The 19,433-nt window shown below is 37.5% G+C and overlaps 1 protein-coding gene across 1 annotated transcript in view; it reads right to left on the minus strand.

The window, feature by feature from the left end:
* The window catches only part of LOC308429923 (phosphatidylinositol 3,4,5-trisphosphate 3-phosphatase TPTE2-like), a gene marked incomplete at both ends in the record, with an annotated part of 103,301 nt that overhangs the window by 41,144 nt on the left and 42,724 nt on the right, over nt 1–19,433 (minus strand). Inside the window, 3 exons of the mRNA XM_080928957.1 lie at nt 1,036–1,197; nt 2,866–2,916; nt 16,393–16,458. Coding sequence (XP_080785083.1) covers nt 1,036–1,197; nt 2,866–2,916; nt 16,393–16,458 — 279 coding nt within the window. The remainder of the gene's footprint in view (nt 1–1,035; nt 1,198–2,865; nt 2,917–16,392; nt 16,459–19,433) is intronic.

Here is a 19,433-nt window from a genome sequence, read left to right on the forward strand (position 1 = left end):
AGTTCTGAGATAGCATCTAATTTTAGATTGATGTTTTCCAATATATTAAGAGATTTCTTTATGCTTTTATTAGCGCATTAAATTATACAAATAATAGGCTTCATTTTGACTTCTAATACACGTGAGTAAAATATTTCCACCATACTCAACTCCACTGCCCACACTTGTTCCCACTTCCTGTTAGTGCCTCCCTCCTCCAACCTGCTCCCTTCTGCTTCTGAGTCTGTTTTGTGGTCTGAGTTTCTTTAGGGTTCCTAAGAGGAGGATAGATGAGAAGATGATTCATAGAAGCACCGGCACCTTACCAATGGCTAAAAATGTTGAGAGAGTTCTCTTTAGACACCAAGAAACTGGCCAGTAGAAATTGTCCTTAGCTCAAAAAAGGGCACAGAGATAAAAAGAAATCTTAGGAAAATGGAGAAACTTCACTCGGGGATGCTCTGAGAATAAAATAAGGCTGGAGAACTTATGCCTAACTCCCAGAGCAATCCAACCACAAATCATGACTCACTCACCTGCTTGGAAAACCAGTAAGTAGAGGTCAGTGTCTGTTTTATTGGAAATGTTGTTATTGGGAAGAACATGACTCTGGATTCTTCTGAACTCTAATGAAAGCTTTTATTTTCTTTGAAATATGAATTATTTGTAATATATTCTTTAATGTGTCATCAAACCTTATTTGTAATTCAAGTCACTCAAATGTTAACATGTGTACATCACATGCATGTTCCTTTTATTCATGTACATATATGTACAGTGGTTGCCTTCCTCATCCTTGAAGCCTGTTTAAGTTTTAGCAATTGTAGAATAACCCATAATAAGTTGTAAAATAGAGGCACAACAAAAGCAGTGATAAAGCCACCCTACATAAAACTGGTTTTAGATTATTGCTTTTTCTGTGGAACATATCTACAAGGAGAATGATTTTGATGAGGAAGGACTCACTGTTTGAGCTGGTCTGACTGCTCTTATAGAATACTTTTTCTATCACTACAGAAATGGCTTTCTGCTTAAACAAAATAGAAACACACTTACCCTTCTACATACACTCGAAGAAGAACATCCACAAGGAAAAATAAAGCAATAGCTAGAGAAACAGAACAGTAATCCAAAGGAGTATAAATTTCGTTTTCAGTGGCATGTAGATCGATAGCCACAAGAAATACATCCAGAAAGACCAGTAATATTCCAAATAGTCTAAAACAAACAAACAAACAAACAGAGTGGAGATGTTACTTTCATAGTTACACAATACTAAAGCCAATGGCCAAATGTTCCCAAAGTCCTTATTTAGACCTAAATTGTCCTATGGGAGACTGAGCAATGTTGCTTTAGAATCTTTTAAAAAAAGTTCAGTTTTCACCCAATAAAAGTAGTGTTTAGTAGATAAAGTATGCACCAAGCCCCCCCCCCCCACTTCCTATGGCAGGGATGTGATTTAGCACTCCAAGCTAGAACAACACATCTGAATCAAAGTTACAAGCTTCTTGGTATAACCTCTTTAAATGCTCAAAATTCCTAAGGAGCTTTTACAAATTTCTCATAATAAATTAAATCACATTTATCCAAATATATTTAAGACTTTAGCAACAAAAAGGAGTGAAGACATGAGTAATATATTCTCTTTAAAAAATGATGTAACCAGTAAGAAGTTTTCCTCAGTGAAACTTTCAAAAACACCTGATTAATTATACTCATGGGTGCATATATGAATCCTGTACACAGGATGGATACATGAGAAAGAATTCAGTTCCATAAATATTTGCACAATTACTTGAATTCTTGAGTGTCCCTAAGCCTTTTCTTGCATAGTCTCAAAGAAAAAAAAAACCCTCTTCATAAATTAAATACTTTCCTAAACTACAAAAAAGAATCAATACAACTTTAAAGTATTTTTCTTTAACAACTAAAGAGTCAACTGAAATATTAATTTTGGAATCAGCATGATAAGTCAGTAGTAAACCACCTGTCACTCAAGTTTGAAGACCTGAGGTCTATCCTCAGCACCTATGGAAAGTTTGGAGCAGTACATCACCTGTAATCCTAGTTCTAGGGAGGCAGAAACAGAAGGACTCCTGAAACTCATTGGCCAGTCAAACTAGCTAAATCAGTGAGCACTATATACAATGGGAGGCCATATTTAATAAAATGACAAGAGACTGAAAATAACCAATATATATCTGTGGCCTTATATACACAGATATAGACAAGACACAGACACACACATATACAGACAAACATACACACATAGACAAACACATACACACACACAAACATACACAGAGAGAGAGAGACAGACACACAAACACACCACCTACACACATAAACAAACACACATATAGACACACAGAGAGGGACACAAATATATTATACACACAAATACACACACCTGCAAATACATGTGCACATAACTACACAAGTAGGTAAAACATCATACACACATACAATATTGATTTTTAAAGGAAGCAATTGCATTACATAAATCTGAATCATGATGTATAAAAGAAATCTAAGTAAAATAGTTCTTGAATAATTTTGAGTGTATAGAAGGTTTAGCTTACAAGAATTTATACTTACAGAATACATACTTCATTATTTTTACATTTCTGAGTAAATATTAATATGCTATAATTTCATTTTGATCAAAGATTATCTCTTTGTACATCTCAATGTTCAGTTTTAATCAAACTTCTAAGATAGATCAGACCATATTAAATGTGGATTCATGAGCTAATTAGCAACATATTGACAATGGACATCCTTTTACTTTGTTCTGTCTTGGTTTTTGGAGGTCATTTCTCATTAAACTTTTAAAGTTAAATGTCATAGTTATTTAATTACTTCTATTTCTAGACATTCACATACCTGAAGGCAACTGAGGACACAAGGACATGCACAAATTTCTTAACTGTGGTCCTATAAAAGTAAAATTAAATCAATCACACATTCCCCCCCAACATGTTATGAACTTAGCAAAACAAAAGCCCTTTATAAATTTTAAATGAAAGTTCTTATCAGTTGCAAACCAAAATGTTCTGTGCTGCTAAAGAAAATGTTTACATTTCTGTTCCTATTTAAAAATAGATGTAAATATAACATGATGTGTTGGACATTGTGTAACTTATCTTCTGCATGTAAAGTTCCAGCTCCAACTTTAAGGGAACATTGGGATTAAGTTTAATTAAATAAGGCCTCACGTCATGGAGATGGAAAAGAGTGCTGAGGAAAGAAATATTCCAATGTCTGCTCTTCCATTAGCAAATTAGGATCTTGGGCAAATTAGCAGACGTGGAGAGATGGCTGAGGCTATACAGGAGGAGCTGCAGTGAGCTTTCTGGAGACCACCTACTCTATTGGGAAGTTTTCTTACACATCAATGTGAAGATGACTTTCTGTAAAATAATATTGGTTAGATGAATTAATAATTTTATAAAATTCCAGATTTGGTTTAGTTTTAGGAAGTTAGTGTAGTTGATTAAATTTAGGGAGATGGTTTAAGTTGTTTGGCCAGAAAGACATAATAAAGTTAGGATTAAGAGTAGAATAGGACGCAGAGCGGAGCCTGGCCCATCTGCCACCCAGAACGGCGGCTCATAGAGGCTGAGCAACTGCGATTGGGAACAGAAAATTAGAACTTCTGTTTCCACCCAGAGGCGACTTCAGGACGCAGAGCGGAGCCTGGCCCATCTGCCACCCGGAACAGCGGCTCATAGAGGCTGAGCAACTGGTGGGTGGGAGACCTGGGCTGCCAGGGAGCTGAGAGATCTCTGCAGAGTGCACACGGAAAGTGCATCCCTACCTTGCCCTGCCCTGCCGTGCCTGATCCAGCAACCAGAAACAGAACGTTGGAACTTCTGCTCACACCCGACGACTCTGAGGCATAAAACAGGGCTTGGCCCATCTGACACCTGGACCAGTGGAGAACCAGGGACACAGACAAGAGACAAGGGAAAGGCAAGAACATATCACTGACAACAAAATGGCAAGAGGAAAGAGAAAGAGTATATCCCAAGGAAACCAAGACAATCTAGCAACACCAGAACCCAGCTCTCCCATAACAGCAAACATCGGAATTCCAAACACTCCAGAAAAAGAAGACACAGACCTGAAATCATACCTCAAGATGCTGATAGAGATACTTAAACAAGAAAGGGAGGAAAAGCAAAAAGATTCAGAAGCTTTTAAAGAAGAAACAAGAAAAACACTCAAAGAACTCAAAGAACTAGAGGAAAACAGAACCAAAGAAATAAAGGAATGGAAGAGGGAAATTAAAACAGAAATTGACACAATAAAGAAAACTCTAAAAGAGATAACCCTAGAGTCAGAACACCAAAAAAAGAAATCAGGAGTCACAGAAGCAAGCATTTCCAATAGATTACAAGAGATCAAGAAGAGAATCTCAGGGGCAGAAGACAACATTGCAAACATAGACAAAACAGCCAGAGAAGATGCAAAAAACAAAAAGCTCCTAACCCAAATGTCCAGGAAATTCAAGACACAATGAGAAGACAGAACCTAAGGATAATAGGAATAGAAGAGGGAGAAAAGTATCAACTAAGAGGCACAGTAAATATCTTCAACAAAATCAAAGAAGAAAACTTCCCTACCCTCAAGAATGAGATGACCATGAGCATAAAAGAAGCCTTCAGAACTCCAAATAGGTTGGACCAGAAAAGAAATACCTCCCGACACATAATAGTAAAAACATCAAGTGCCCAAAGTAAAGAAAGAATACTAAAAGCAGTAAGGGAAAAATGTCAGGTAACATATGAAGGCAGGCCAATCAGACTCACACCCGATTTCTCAACAGAGACTATGAAAGCTAGAAGAGCCTGGAGAGACATCATGCACTCCTTAAGAGAGCACAAGTGCCAACCCAAGCTGCTATACCCAGCAAAACTATCAATCACCATCGATGGAGAGACGAAGATATTTCAAGACAAATCAAAATTTACACAATATCTGACCACAAACCCAGCACTTCAACGAATAATAGGTGGAAAACCCAATACAATGAGGGAAAATACAGCCTAGTAAAAACAAGAAAACTCCTAAACAAGAAAACTAAAAGAAGAAAAAAACACAGACACAACTCAACCCACAAAAGCAATAATGGCAGAAAACAGAAACAACTATTCCTTGATATCTATTAACATAAATGGTCTCAACTCCCCAATAAAGAGACATAGATTATCAGACTGGATACATAAACAAAATCAAGCCTTTTGCTGCATACAGGAAACTCATCTCAGAGACAGAGACAGACACTATCTCAGAGTTAAAGGGTGGGAAAAAAACTTCCAAGCAAACAGCTCCAAGAAGCAAGCTGGAGTGGCTATTCTAATATCAAATAAAGTAAATTTCCAACCAAAAGTTATCAAAAAAGATAAGGAAGGACACTTTTTACTCATTACCGGAGAAATCTGTCAGGAGGAACTCTCAATCCTTAACATATATGCTCCAAATAAAAAATCACCCATATTCATAAAAGAAACCCTACTAAAGCTCAAAAAATACATTTTACCCCACACAATAATAGTGGGAGACTTTAACACCCCACTCTCACCAATGGACAGATCAGGGAAACAGAAACTGAACAAGGACACTGCAAAACTAGCAGAGACTTTGAACCAACTAGAATTAATAGATATATACAGAACATACTATCCTAAAGTAAAAGAATACACCTTCTTCTCACCACCCCATGGCACCTTCTCGAAAATTGACCACATAATTGGACACAGAATGAGCCTCCATCGATATAAGAAGATTGAAATACTCCCATGCATCCTCTCAGATCACCATGGTCTACGGCTGGTCTTTAACAACAACAAAGACAACAAAAAGCCCATATACACATGGAAACTAAACAACGCTCTGTTAAAGGATAGCAGGGTCAAAGAAGAAATAAGGAAAAAAATTAAGGATATTCTAGAATTCGACGAAAACGAAAACACAACATACCCAAACCTATGGGATGCAATGAAAGCAGTATTGAGAGGAAAACTCATAGCCCTAAGTGCTTCCAAAAAGAAACTGGAGAGAGTTCACATCAGCAACCTGACAGCACAGCTAAAAGCCCTAGAACAAAAGGAAGCAGATATACCCAAAAAGAGTAGACGGCAAGAAATAATCAAAATTAGGGCAGAAATAGACCAAATAGAAACAAAAAGAACCATTGAAAAAATCAACAAAACAAAGAGTTGGTTCTTTGAGAAAATCAACAAGATTGATAAACCCCTAGCCAGACTAACTAGAGGGCAAAGAGAGAGTATCCAAATTAACAAAATCAGAAAGGAAAGTGGTGACATAACAACTGAAACTGAGGAAATTCAAGAAATCATCAGATTCTACTACAAAAACTTATACTCCACAAAATTGGAAAATCTGGAGGAAATGGACGAATTCCTAGACAGATACAAGGTCCCAAAGTTAAACCAGGACCAAGTAAACCATCTAAATAACCCTATAACACCTAAAGAAATAGAAGAAGTCATCAAAAGCCTCCCAACCAAAAAAAGCCCAGGTCCAGACGGGTTCAGTGCAGAATTTTATCAGACATTTATTGGGGATATAACACCAATACTCGCCAAACTATTCCAAAAGATAGAATCAGATGGAATATTACCCAACTCATTTTTTGAGGCTACAATAACCCTTGTACCTAAACCACACGAAGACCCTACAAGGAAAGAGAACTTCAGACCAATCTCACTTATGAACATTGATGCAAAAATACTCAACAAAATCCTTGCAAACCGAATCCAAGAACACATCAAAACCATCATTCATCATGACCAAGTAGGCTTCATCCCTGGGATGCAGGGATGGTTTAACATAAGGAAATCCATCAACGTAATCCACCATATAAACAAACTCAAAGACCAAAATCACATGGTCATCTCACTAGACGCTGAGAAAGCATTCAACAAAATCCAACACCCCTTCATGTAAAAAGTCCTGGAAAGAACAGGAATCCAAGGCCCATACTTAAACATAATAAAAGCAATATACAGCAAACCAACAGCCAACATCAAACTTAATGGCGAGAAACTTGAAGCAATCCCACTAAAATCAGGGACTCGACAAGGCTGCCCACTCTTCCCCTACCTATTCAACATAGTACTGGAAGTCCTGGCTGGAGCAATTAGACAGCAAAAGGAGATCAAGGGGATACAAATCGGAAAGGAAGAGATAAAAACATCACTCTTTGCCGATGACATGATAGTGTACTTGAGTGACCCCAAAAATTCCATGAGAGAACTCATACAGCTGATAAACAAGTTCAGCAAAGTGGCTGGATACAAAATTAACTCAAATCAGTAGCCTTCCTATACTCAAAGGACAAACATGTGGAGAAAGAAATTAGGGAAAACGTACCCTTCACAATCGTCACAAAAACTATGAAATACTTTGGTGTGACTCTAACTAAGCAAGTGAAGGACCTGTATGACAAAAACTTCAAACCTCTAAAGAAAGAAATTGAGGAGGATCTCAGAAAATGAAAAGATCTCCCATGCTCATGGATTGGAAAAATCAACATCTTAAAAATGGCCATCCTACCAAAAGCAATCTACAGATTCAATGCAATCCCCATCAAAATTCCAACCTAATTCTTCATGGAACTGGAAAGATCAATGTGCAATTTCATATGGAATAACAAAAGAACTAGAATAGCGAAATCCATCCTCAACAACAAAAAAACATCTGCAGGAATCACTATCCCTGACCTCAAGCTATATTACAAGGCAATTGTGCTGAAAACTGCATGGTACTGGTACAGAAATAGGCATGTGGATCAATGGAATAGAATAGAAGATCCAGAAATGAGCCCTCATGTATATGTTCACCTGATTTTTGACAAAGGAGCAGTAAACATTCAATGGAAAAAGGAGTCTATTCAACAAATGGTGCTGGTCCAACTGGCACTCAGCATGCAAAAGAATGAAAATAGACCCTTTCTTATCTCCTTGTACAAAGCTCAAGTGTAAGTGGATCAAAGATCTCCACATTAAACCAGATACACTGAAACTATTAGATGAGAAAGTAGGGAAAACCTTAGAACACATAGGCACAGGAGAAAATTTCCTGAACAAAACACCAATGGCTCAAGCTCTAAGGTCAAAGATTAACAAATGAGACTTAATGAGATTGCAAAGTTTCTGTAAGGCTAAGGACATTGTCAAGAAAACAAAACGGCAACCAACAGAATGGGAAAAGATCTTTACCAACACCACATCAGATAGAGGCCTAATATCCAAGGTGTACAAGGAACTCAAAAAGCTAGACACCAGAGAATCAAATAACCCTATTAAAAAATGGGGTACAGAGCTAAACAAAACGTTTTCAGTTGAGGAACACCGAATGGCCGAGAAACATCTGAGAAAGTGCTTGACATCCTTAGCCATCAGGGAAATGCAAATCAAAACAACCCTGAGATTCCACCTCACACCAGTCAGATTGGCCAAGATCCAAAACTCAGATGACAGCAGATGCTGGCGAGGCTGCGGAGAAAGAGGAACACTTCTCCACTGTTGGTGGGGTTGCAAGCTAATACAACCACTCTGGAAATCTGTCTGGCGATACCTCAGAAAATTGGATATAGTACTACCTGAAGACCCAGCTATTCCACTTCTGGGCATATACCCCAGAGACACTTTAATACACAACAAAGATATATGCACCACAATGTTCATAGCGGCCCTATTTATAATAGCCAGAAGCTGGAAAGAACCCAGATGTCCTTCAGAAGATGAATGGATACAAAAATTGTGGTACATTTACACAATGGAATACTACTCAGCCACCAGAAACAATGACTTAACCATATTGTTAAGAAAATGGCTGCATCTAGAGAATATCATCCTGAGTGAGATAACCCAGTCACAAAAGAACAGACATAATATGCAGTCACTGATAGTGGGATGCTAACCCCAGAGGCTTGCACTCCCCCAGAAACAACTCACAGACTGTATGAAGTCCAAGAAATTAAGAAAACAAAACAAAACAAAAAAATATTTACAAAACAAGAAAACTTTAACTATTTCCATGTTACATTTTGTTTTACTTTAGCTCATTGTAACTATTAAGTTTTCAAGGCATACAATCAAACCTTGAAAAAAATCAAGTACTGACTAAAAAATATATTCATATAGTTTTATGTAAAAATTATGTTAAATTCTGAAAAAAAGTACTGACAAAAAATGTATAATTTTAAGCAAAAAATGTTTAAAATCAGTACATTTATCTTTGTTTTGTAAAATAAAGTTGTTTTTTTTTTTTAAAAAAAAAAAGAGTAGAATATGCCCTTCCCTTGTAGGATAGTGAGTGTGGCACAGGGTAGAAGAAAAGAAGCACAGCAAGCCTTCGTGCTTTACAACTGTGCTTGTACTTAGAAGAGAAAAATACACTTGGACAAGTTAGTGAGCCAAGAAACCATTTCATTCTAGGTTGGGTCTGAGTTACTGGATCTTATGACTTAGGGATGTGGCCATGGGTTTTGATGTGCACCATGAAAAACAGGGCTGTGACCAAAGAGCAAATGGTTCTCTTATGAGAATAAGAACAGAGACAAGATGATTAGCCAGGTTAGCTGAACAAGATTTAAAATAGGATGTAGGATAGATTAACTGTTTTTTCACAACTGTAAATTGTCAACTAAGCATAGGTGAAAACTTGCCACTATAGCCTTGGCTGCTTAAACTTTGTCAATCAATAACAAAAAAAATTGTTGCTTTGAAGTTACAATGAACTTGTGTAGGGAAAGATAGATGGGAAATGTTTGATTAGATCTGAGTTTCAAAGGAGAACACATAATCAGTAATCCTGTTGTAATTTCCTTTTGTGCAATGACATTAATCTGTTTTTGAAAAACGTGTTCTTATGGTGATAGTTTATAGAGTATGTAACTTGTGGCTATGAGGTAATCTATTTCTTACGTACAGAATTTTGTCTTAGGTGGTCTTAAAAGTCTAAGGTAAAAAATAAAGCTCAGGCAACTTCACATATATATGTGTATGTATGTATGTATGAATGCATGTGTATATGTATGTGTATGTATGTGTGAAGTTGTGTGAGCTTGTTGAAGCATGTTTCATCAACCAAGTGTGTGTGTGTGTGTGTGTGTGTGTGTGTGTGTGTGTGTGTGTGCAAATTCAGAATCTCTCACTGGTCACATGGAGTGCAGGCTCCAGGTAATCAAGCTCTGCTCTCTCAAAGTCTGCTGAATAATCAATCACCAACTTTACACCCTTGCCTGTTTCCTCCCTCCTGTTGAAGCTGGCCTTCAACAGAGAGCCCTCAGTGTCCTAGCAACAAAACAATGAATGGAATTTTTTTTAAAAATACAAACTGAAAAAGCACTCCCAAACTCTTTCTGTAAGAATAGTATCTTTATTATACCCAAAGAAGGTAATGCACCACAAAACGACAGGCAGACATTCCTGATAAACAGAGATACAAGAATCCTCAGTAAAATACTAGCACACTAGATAAAAACACCTATTTAGAAAAATCATTCTTCATGGTAAAGTTGGTTTAATCCTAGAAATGCAGTGAGGATTTCAATATACATAAGCCAATGTATATAGTAAAGCATATAATAAGTAACTTGAGGAAAGGCATATGATCATCTCAAGAGATGTAAAATACAAACTTTGACAAAAATCCAACATGCTTCATGATAAAAGCCTACAGAAAGTAGACCTGGAGGTGATGCATTTTAACATACTGAAGGTTACATATGAGAAAACTACAGCTATATTGTTCTAAATGGAGAAAAACCCAATGCAATCTCATTAAAACTAGAATGTGATAGGGCTGCTATATCCTATATCCTTGCAGTATATAGCTAGAAATACTAGCCAGAGCAATAATGGAAGAGAAGGAAGTTATAGGTCTATAGACAAAAAAGTCAAATTATTCTTAGTTGCAGATGATAGCATGTTGTCCATAAGATATCCTAAAATTCCATCAGAAAACTGTTAGAAATAATAACAGTTTCAAGAAAGGGGCACAGTACACAATCAGCTTGTGAGACCTTTTTGACACACCACAACAAACTTTTAGAGAAAGAAATCACGGAAACATCCTGATTAGCAATAGTATCAAAGCCAATAAAATAACTTTGAATACACCTATCCAAACGAGTGAAATCAAACTTTCAAATCTCTAAAGAAAGTGGTTGAGAAAGACACCAGAAAATGGAAACAAAGCACTGGTATTGTGAAGACTCGCTACACATCTTAAACAAAATCATAGAAGAAAACTTTCCTAACCTAAAGAAAGAGATGACCATGAACATACAAGAAGCCTATAGAACTCCAAATAGATTGGACCAGAGAAGAAATTCAGGAAATCATCAGATCCTACTACAAAAGCCTATATTCAATAAACTAGAAAATCTAGAGGAAATGGACAACTTTCTAGACAGATTATAGGTACCAAAGTTAAATCAGGATCAGATAAACCATCTAAACAACCCCATAACCCCTAAAGCAATAGAAGCAGTAATCAAAAACCTCCCACCAAAAAAAAAAAGCCTAGGATTTGATGGGTTTAGTGCAGAATTATATCAGACCTTCATAGATGACCTAATACCAATACTCTCCAAACTATTCCACAAAGTAGAAACAGGGAGCACTACCCAATTCATTCTTCAAAGCCACATTATGCTCATTCCTAAACCCCACAAAGACCCTACAAAGAAAGAGAACTTTAGAACAATTATCCTCGGCACTCAGACCACCTGCCACCAGGAACAGCAGTGAGCCAGTGGTGAGCCAGCATGCGGTCCCCCGGTTTCCCCTCCTCACCCCAGCTTGCTCCAGGGAACCAGTAATCCTGCATCGGGCTATTCCCAGCCAGACAACACGGAGTGAGGAACTGCACTCAGACCACACACCACCAGGAACAGCAGTGAGCCAGTGGTGAGCCAGCAGTGATCCAGGGACACAGGTCTGGAACAGCAGTGAACCAGCGGTGATCTAGCAGTGACCCAGGGACATAAGACTGACAACAAGCTGGCAAGAGGAAAGGGAAAGAACATACCCCAGGGAAACCAAGACAACCTGGCAACACCAGTACCCAGCTCTCCCATCACAGCAAACAGTGGAATGCCAAACACACCAGAAAAAAAAAAGACACAGACCTGAAATCATACCTCAAGACGATGATAGAGATCCTTAAACAAGAACGGAAGGAAAAGCATAAAGAATTAGAAGCTTTTAAAGAGGAAACAAGAAAAACACTCAAAGAACTCAAAGAACTAGAGGAAAACAGAACCAAAGAGATGAAGGAATGGAAGAAGGAATTTAAAATGGAAATTGACACAATAAAGAAAACACTAAAAGAGATAACCCTAGAGGTAGAACACTTAAAAAAGAAATCAGGAGTCACAGATGGAAGCATTTCCAATAGACTACAAGAGATGGAAGAGAGAATCTCGGAGGCTGAAGACAACATTGAAAACATTGACAAAACAGTCAGAGAAGATGAAAAAACCAAAAAACTCCTAACGCAAAATGTCCAGGAGATCCAGGACACAATGAGAAGACCAAACCTAAGGATAATAGGAATAGAAGAGGGTGAAGAATATCAACTAAGAGGCACAGTAAATATCTTCAACAAAATCATAGAAGAAAACTTCCCTACCCTTAAGAATGAGATGACCATGAGCATAAAACAAGCCTACTAAACTCCAAATAGATTGGATCAGAAAAGAAATTCCTCCCGACACATAATAGTCAAAACGCCAAGTGCCCAAAGTAAAAAAAAAAATATTAAAAGCAGTAAGGGGAAAAGGCCATGTAACATATAAAAGCAGACCAATCAGAATCACACCCGATTTCTCAACAGAGACTATGAAAGCTAGAAGAGCCTGGACAGACATCATGCAGACCCTAAGACAGCACAGGTGCCAGCCAAAGCTGCTATACCCAGCAAAACTCTCAATCACCATAGATAAAGAGACTAAGATATTCCAAGACAAAACAAAATTTACACAATATCTGACAACAAACCCAACACAATGACGAATTATAGGTGGAAAAACGATTACAACGAGGGGAATTACATCCTAATAAAAACAAGAAAACTCCTAAGCAAGAAAACCGAAAGAAGAAAGACATACAGGCATAATTCAACCTCCAAAAGCAAAAATAGCAGGAAACAGCAACCACTATTCCTTGATATCTGTTAACATAAATGGACTCAATTCCCCAATAAAAAGACATAGGCTATCAGACTGGATACATAAACAAAACCCAGCAATTTGTTGCATACAAGAGACTCATCTCAGAGACAAAGACAGACACTATCTCAGAGTAAAAGGGTGGGAAAAAACCTTCCAAGAAAATGGCCCCAAGAAGCAAGCTGGATAGGCCATTCTAATATCGAATAAAGTAGATTTTTCAACCAAAAGTTATCAAAAAAGATAAGGAAGGACACTTTTTACTCATTACAGGGGAAATTTGTTAGGAGGAACTCTCAATCCTTAACATATATGCTCCAAATACAAAAGCACTGATATTCATAAAAGAAACCCTACTAAAGCTCAAAAAATACATTGCGCCCCACTCAATAATAGTGGGAGACCTCAATACCCCACTCTCACCAATGGACAGATCAGGGAAACAAAAACTGAACAAGGATACTGTAAAACTAGCAGAGGTTATAATCCAACTGGAATTAGTAGATATCTACAGAACATATCATCCTAAAAAAAAAAAAAAAATACACCTTCTTCTCAGCACCTCATGGCACCTTTTCAAAAATTGACCACATAATTGGTCACAAAACAAGCCTCAATAGATATAAGAAGATTGAAATATTCCCATGCATCCTCTCAGATCACCATGGTCTAAGGCTGGTCTTTAACAACAACAAAGACAAAAAGCCCACATACACATGGTAACTAAACAATGCTCTATTAAATGATAGCAGGGACAAAGAAGAAATAAAGAAAGAAATTAAGGATTTTCTAGAATTCATTGAAAATTTAAACACAACATACCCAAACCTATGGGATGCAATGAAAGCAGTACTGAGAGGAAAACTCATAGCTCTGAGTGCTTCCAAAAAGAAACTGGAGAAGCAAACATCAGCAACTTGACAGCACAGCTGAAAACTCTAGAATAAAAGGAAGCAGATACACCAAGAGTAGTAAAGGGCAAGAAATAATCAAACTTAGGGCAGAAATAGACCAAATAGAAACAAAAAGAACCATTGAAAGAATCAACAAAACCAAGAGCTGGTTCTTTGAGAAAATCAACAAGATTGATAAACCCTTAGCCAGACTAACTAGAGGGCAAAGAGAGAGTATCCAAATTAACAAAATCAGAAAGGAAAGTGGAGAAATAACAACTGAAACTGAGGAAATTCAAGAAATCATCAAATCATACTACAAAACCTATACTCAACAAAGCTGGAAAATCTGGAGGAAATGGATGAATTCCTAGACAGATACAAGGTACTAAAGTTAAATCAGGACCAGGTAAACCATCTAAATAATCCCATAACACCTAAAGAAATAGAGGCAGTCATCAAAAGCCTCCCACCCTCCCCCCAAAAAAAGCCCAGGTCCAGATGGGTTTAGTGCAGAATTTTATCAGATATTTCTTGACAACATAATACCAATACTCTCCAATCTATTCCACAAAATACAATCCGATGGAAAACTACCTAACTCATTTTTTTGAGGCTACAATAACCCTCATTCCTAAACCACACAGAGACCCTACAAGGAAAGAGATTCTCAGACCATTCTCACTTTTGAACATTCATGTAAAAATACTCAACAAAATCCTTGCAAACCAAATCCAAGAACACATCAAAACGATCATTCACCATGATCAAGTAGGCTTCATCCCTGGGATGTAGGGATGGTTTAATATAAGGAAATCCATCAATGTAATCCACCTTATAAACAAACTCAAAGAAAAAAACCACATGGTTATCTCACTAGATGCTGAGAAAGCATTTGACAAAATCCAACACCCCTTTATGTTAAAAGTCTTGGAAAGAACAGGAATCTAAGGCCCATACCTAAACATAATAAAAGCAATATACAGCAAACCAACAGCCAACATCAAACTTAATGATGGGAAACTTGAAGCAATCCCACTAAAATCAGGGACTCAACAAGGCTGCCCACTCTCCCCCCTACCTATTCAACATAGTACTGGAATTCCTGGCTGGAGCAATTAGGCAGCAAAAGAAAATCAAAGGGATACAAATTGGAAAGGAAGAAGTAAATACATCACTATTTGCAGATGACATGTTATTAATGTTATTAAAGACCAGTCTTAGTCTGTGGTGATCTGGTAGAATGCATAGGATTATTTTAATATTCTTGTATATGTTGAGGTTCATTTTGTGACTGACTGTATGGTCAATTTTGGAGAAGGTGCCATGAGGTGGTGAGAAGAAGGTATATTCTTTTGTCTTAGGGTAAAATGTTCTGTCAATATCTGTTAAGTCCATTTGGTTCATAACTTCTGCTAGTTTCACCGTGTCTCTGTTTATTAGTTGTTTCCACGATCTGTCCATTGGTAAGGGTGGGGTGTTGAAGTATCCCACTATGACTGTATGAGGTTCAATGTGTGTTTTAAGCTTTAGTAATATTTCTTTTACAAATGTGGGTGCCCTATTATTTGGGGCATAGATATTCAGAATTGAGAGTTCATCTCGGAGGATTTTTCCTTTGATGAGTATGAAGTGTTCTTCTCCATGTCTTTTGATAACTTTTGGTTGAAAGTCTCTTTTATTGGATATTAGTATGACTACTTCAGATTGTTTCTTGTGACCACTTTCTTGAAAAAAAATTTCCAGCCTTTTAGTCCAAGGTAGTGTCTGTCCTTGTCCTTAAGGTGTGTTTCCTGTATGCAGCAAAATGCTGGATCCTGTTTATGTATCCAGTCTGTTAGCCTATGTTTTTCTTTTGGAAATTGAGTCCATTGATATTAAGCGATATTAAGGACCAGTGATTGTTTATTCTTGTTATTTTTGTTTTTGGTGGTCGTATTATGTTTATGTGATTGTTATGAGATGATTAATTTCTCAGTTTTTCTTGGTCTCAATTTTCCTACTTATATTAGAGTTTTCCTTCCATTATTTTCTATAGGGATGTTTTAGTGGAAAGATATTGTTTAAATTTGGTTTCTTTATGGGAGTATCTTGGCTTTGCCATTTATGTTGATTTATAGTTTTGCTGGGTATAGTATTCTGGGCTGTTATTTTTGTTCTCTAAGGGTCTGCATGACAGCTGTCCAAAATCTTCTCACTTTTAACATTTCTGTTATAATTTTTGCCAAAGTAAAAGCTCTGTTTCCCCAAAGACAAGAAACAGATCTACCAATAGTTCTTTCTCACTCTTCAAATACCAAACTCACTTACCAGTATGACTTGCGAATATCAATGATTTCATCACCATCATACAACCTGGAGATCTGGTTTAACTTGCTTTAGTACCAACAAATGCAAAGATACATTATTAGAGACTGCTACATTAAACAGTAATATGAAACAATTATTTGACCTAGAACCCATTTGAATCTAAAAGGCAACTTTTGAGAAAACAATATTTAGAATCATTTTTTTCAAAAATGTCATTGCCTGGGGACAATTCCAAGACTTGACAATTTTCTTTTTTCTCTCTTGGTCTGTGTCTCACTTTGTCTCTGTGCATATAGATGTATATATCCTCTGTACATACATACACATACACATGCATGCATGTGCACATGTACATACACACACACATATGCAGTCTTTGATGACACCATCATTGCAACATGAAATATATCAGTCTTTTAGCAAAGTAGTTAGACTACTGATACTACAGTATTCAAGTCAGTACTAAAGATTAAAAATACTCATCTAAGAACTGAGTGAATTCAAAGACATTTTAGGGGTTGAAATGTGCACAATTATCCTACAGTTTATAAGACTATTAAACACTTAAAACTTATATGTCTATTAGTTGTCTGGAGAGTGGTATTTAATATTACCTAAAATTAAAACTTGTATGGTATAAATAGGAATTGTGGCTTCGTAAAGCAATTTTTTTATTGCTACATCTAAATCAATCTGTTTTGTCATTTTGGAGGTTACACTGATTGTAAAATTCAGCCTAGAAGTGAATGCTGCCCTTTTAAAACTCATGATGTACAAGTCCTTATACCAGCCTGTACTTTTCATAGGCCAAAGAAGTTTTTCTTAGCCTTGGATGGTATTAAACTAAGTAAAAATCCAAGAGAAGGATCCACTGAGAGAATGGGTTTGAGACACATATTGTGCAGAGGCAAGAGGGGCATGACCAGAAGGGAGGAGCGGGTTTAAGGTCTATTAATTTGGTTCTTTTCTGGATAGGGTTCTGCTTTTTTCCCTACTTAGTGTCACCTTCCTTCTTGATCCAAATAGAGCTTTTTTCCTTGTCTTGCTCATTTTTCCCTATCTTGGTTAACTAACTAACTGATTAATTAATTAATTATACTTTACATACTGATCACAGTCCTCCTCCCTTTTCCCGGTCCCCTCTACATAGTACCTCCCCTATACCCCTCCCTTTCTACTCTGAGAAGGGGGAGGGCCCCTGGGTACCAACCCACACTGGCCCATGGAGGACAGAACTAAGCACATCCTTTCCCGCTGAGACCAGACAAGGCAGCCCAGCTGGGGGAACAGGATCCATGGGCATGCGACAGAGTTAGGGGCAGTCCCTGCTCCAGTTATTGGAAGATACACATGAAGATGAAGCTGCACATCAACTACATGTGGGGAAGGGCTCAGTCCAGCCTAAGCTCACTCTTTGGTGTGTGGGTTTAGTTTCTAGGAACTTTACTGAGGGTTCAGGTTAACTGACATTGTTAGTCTTCTTGTGGAGTCCCTGTCCTTAGTGGAACCCTCTCAGTCCTTTCCCCCACTCTTCCAGAAGCCTACAGGAAGTGCAGGACAAAGATGGAGCAGAGTGCTCTGCTCGGTCTAACAACGTCACAGATTAGGAGTAAAACATCCTCTTCTAAGCATTTTTCTCTTACTTTCAACCTACACAGAGAGGTTTCTATAAATGCTATGGCAAGAAGACTTTTTAAAAATAACAGCCTACATTGTTATCTATACTCCTAAGGCGCTCCCCAGGTCTCAGATCTTTCTTTCTTTCTTTTCTGTGCATCCAAGTACACCTCTCTCTCTCTCCTCTCTCTCTCTCTCTCTCTCTCTTCCTCTCTCTCTCTCTCTCTCTCTCTCTCTCTCTCTCACACACACACACACACACACCTGTGTATGTATACATAAATATTTTTTTATCTCACCATTTGTTGATTTCCCCTTCCAGGATTTCTTCTGATGCTAAATCACTGGAGTTGCTAAGGGAGTTTAAAAAAAAAAAAAAACATACAGTCAGATACCACAAGGTTTTTTAGAATTAGCCTTTCTGTTCAAATTAGGTATATTGGCCTTATGACATTCATAAACTTGTTAACTTACTAATTTAATAGAACAAGTTAAAATGTAACATACCATTTTTCATATTGGAAGAAACTCCAATGTCAAAACAGTATTTCATAGTTGAATTTTCCTTAGGGTTCAATTTTTATATCCATTTTACTAACATGCATTGCTGTGATATCTCCAAACAGGAGTTACAGGGTGTGCTCAGTGTATCCACCCAGCCTCTGTTGACCCAGTGACCTCAGTCCCCGGTAACCACCCAAATCAACTCTTCAGTTTCCCCCCACAGATAAAAGAATTTCTGTGATACTTGTCTGTCAGTGTTCACCTCACTTCAGTTATACCGGTTCTGTTCATTTCACTGGGAATAAAAGGATTTTATTCTTTGGGGCTTAAGATTATTTCACTTTGCCCCTTGATTTATTCATTTCTTGGTAGACACCTAGGCTCAATGGATCGCCTAACTCCTGAGAATACACATGGACTTATGAGCATCTTTATCATGCATAGGCTTTATTTTCCTGAGTCTGTGCCAAGGAGTGGGATGTCTCTTCAGCTTGTTTGACATTTTAAAACTGGTTGGGCATTGATATTTCTTGAGTCTTTAATATAGTCTCAGTGTGGATGTCTGTCGAATGAACGGTTGAGAAACATTTCCTACCATCCGGCATATTGTCTTCTCACTCTATTATGTTTATTTCAGTGCAGAGGCTGTAAAACTTCTTAAAATTAGAGTTATTTGTGTGTGTGTGTGTGTGTGTGTGTGTGTGTGTGTGTGTTGTCCACATGCCACAGCCCAAGTGGAGATCAGGGTACAACTTGCATAAAGCACATTTCATCTTTAACCATGTGGGGCGTCAGCTTTAGCAACAGTTGCCAATCTTGCCCAGTCAAGACTTTCGATTTTTTGGAATATTTGTCAGTTTCATGTTTGTTTCCTTGCTTTCGGGGTCTTGTATAAATAATCATCACCTGTGCCAGTGTAG

The sequence above is a fragment of the Micromys minutus genome, assembly GCF_963924665.1.
Source record: "Micromys minutus genome assembly, chromosome: 14".
In the NCBI taxonomy this organism is placed as follows: domain Eukaryota; kingdom Metazoa; phylum Chordata; class Mammalia; order Rodentia; family Muridae; genus Micromys; species Micromys minutus.